The sequence below is a fragment of the Phyllostomus discolor genome, chromosome 8 (genome assembly GCF_004126475.2).
Source record: "Phyllostomus discolor isolate MPI-MPIP mPhyDis1 chromosome 8, mPhyDis1.pri.v3, whole genome shotgun sequence".
Taxonomy (NCBI): Eukaryota; Metazoa; Chordata; class Mammalia; order Chiroptera; family Phyllostomidae; genus Phyllostomus; species Phyllostomus discolor.
The window spans coordinates 14,579,682-14,581,515 of NC_040910.2; the positions used below are offsets into that span (position 1 = coordinate 14,579,682).

At 42.9% G+C, this 1,834-nt stretch overlaps 1 protein-coding gene across 1 annotated transcript; it reads right to left on the reverse strand.

Moving 5' to 3' along the window:
• Positions 1-656: 656 nt before the first annotated feature.
• LOC114504241 (60S ribosomal protein L39-like) lies at positions 657-883 on the reverse strand. The gene has a single exon (XM_028521990.2). It carries the CDS (start codon positions 810-812, stop codon positions 657-659), a length of 156 nt encoding a protein of 51 aa, XP_028377791.1. The 5' UTR covers positions 813-883.
• Positions 884-1,834: the final 951 nt, after the last annotated feature.

A 1,834-nucleotide genomic window follows, 5' to 3' on the forward strand; every position in this document is an offset into this window, starting at 1 on the left:
ATTCCAACAAAGGACAAAAAAATCAAATAAATTTGTAATGACTCTACCAGTTGTATTCTGAAGGAATAGATTGAGTTTTTCTAGATGATGGTAAATCTAGAAGCTATTGTAGAATGATTTATTGACTATCCCAATTCACATACATTCCACAGTAATGTTTCTTTCAGTTACAAGGACCACGCTAAGTATAGTCTCTTCATAAAAACTTTTTGATGATTGTTTAAAAGTCTATTAAATTCTTAAAATCGAGTAAGCATAAAATATTCTGCACTAAGACATTTTCTTGGCTTTCTGTTATAACTCCATGAAGAATCAAATTAGTTTCCACTTTGGCTAAATACTTCACCATTTGTGGTTGGAAGATGCCAAGCATTGTTTTCGTTATTTTCATTTAAGGATTAAAAGATAAATTGACCCTCTGTGGATACACATATTATACACAGTGTGATTTTATTTCAAACTTTCTTTCTTTTTTGTTGTTTAAAAGCCTCACATATTTATTACTGAGCCAACATCCTAGAGCAGAAACAAATTAACAAAGAGAAAAATCACTCCTCTAATAATGTCCCAATAAGGCACGTCCAACCGTCCAGCTAGCAGGGATCTTTTGAGTGACATGGTAAGATGCAAGCAACCTGGATAGAGCATGCGATTCCTTATAGGCCCAGCTTGGTCCTTCCCCAGTGTCTCCTCTTGGAGTGGTACCTGACTGTATTACCAGGTTTCATCCAAATCCATTCAGGAGTGGGCTGATTCTGCTTTTGTTTTGTAGCCAGGAACCTCTTGACCCTGAAAGTCTTGTGAGAAGACATGGTGAAGAAGAGTCAACCACACGCAGACCAATGGTGGAGGAGAAAGGAGCCTTGTTTCAATCTTTCAAGTTGACATGCTAAGTAAGGGGGACAATAAAATGATCAGGACCCCAGAGGGTGAGTCTTTCTTCCCCATCTATCGGACCCATTCACTCCTCCACTCAGCTAATTTGAGTTGACCCTGTGCCTTTTATATAACAATTGAATAGCAATCATATACTTACAGGTATTTCCCTCAGCAGAATATAAGCTCAGGGTAAGAACCAGGCAGTGGCAGGTACAGAGCGTGGCTCAGATCCTTCTTTAAGAAAAGACTCACTGCAGTCACCTCCTTCAGGATCTAGACCAGCATGCAAGTCAAGCGTATCCTTTTCTCGGGGAAGTGGACAGTGAATGACCGAGGAGAGTGGGATGGCTGAGCTCATGCTCTCCTCTGGCAACCCTGGCTAATGACCACATAAAGAGGTGGCAAAAGGGCCTGGCCACCTGCACGGCTCCGCTCACAGTTCCATGCTGGGGCTCCCTCTGGGTTGGCAGAGTTTTCTCACATCTGCATTGTGGTCTGACGCTTATCCTGCCTAATCTTATACCCATCCCCTTTCTTTTACAAGTGTTCCTTCCCATAAACTTTTCACATCCCAGTGAAGCTCCCACCCATTTTCCCGGGAATCCAACCTCTAACCATTGGTGTCAGAAGTGGTCTGAGAAAGCAGGCAGTAAGGAGGGTGCAGGAACCAGGCCACTCACTCACTGCCTGACCAGTAATGAGGAACCAACTCCTGGTGGCAGCTGGTGCACTGACAGCCTTGGGACAATGTGGCAGACCACGGATTGAGTAGTGAGCCAGGATGTGTCAGTAGAGGAAAATGCAATGGTCAATATGATGATTCAGGCAATTGGAACATGTATGGTGGGAGGTGGGAGGGGATGAGAAATACACTGATAGTGGAATTGGGTGTTTTTTTCCCAAATTACAGTGAAACTACTGATTGATAACAAAAAGCTGAGGGCAGTCAACAAGT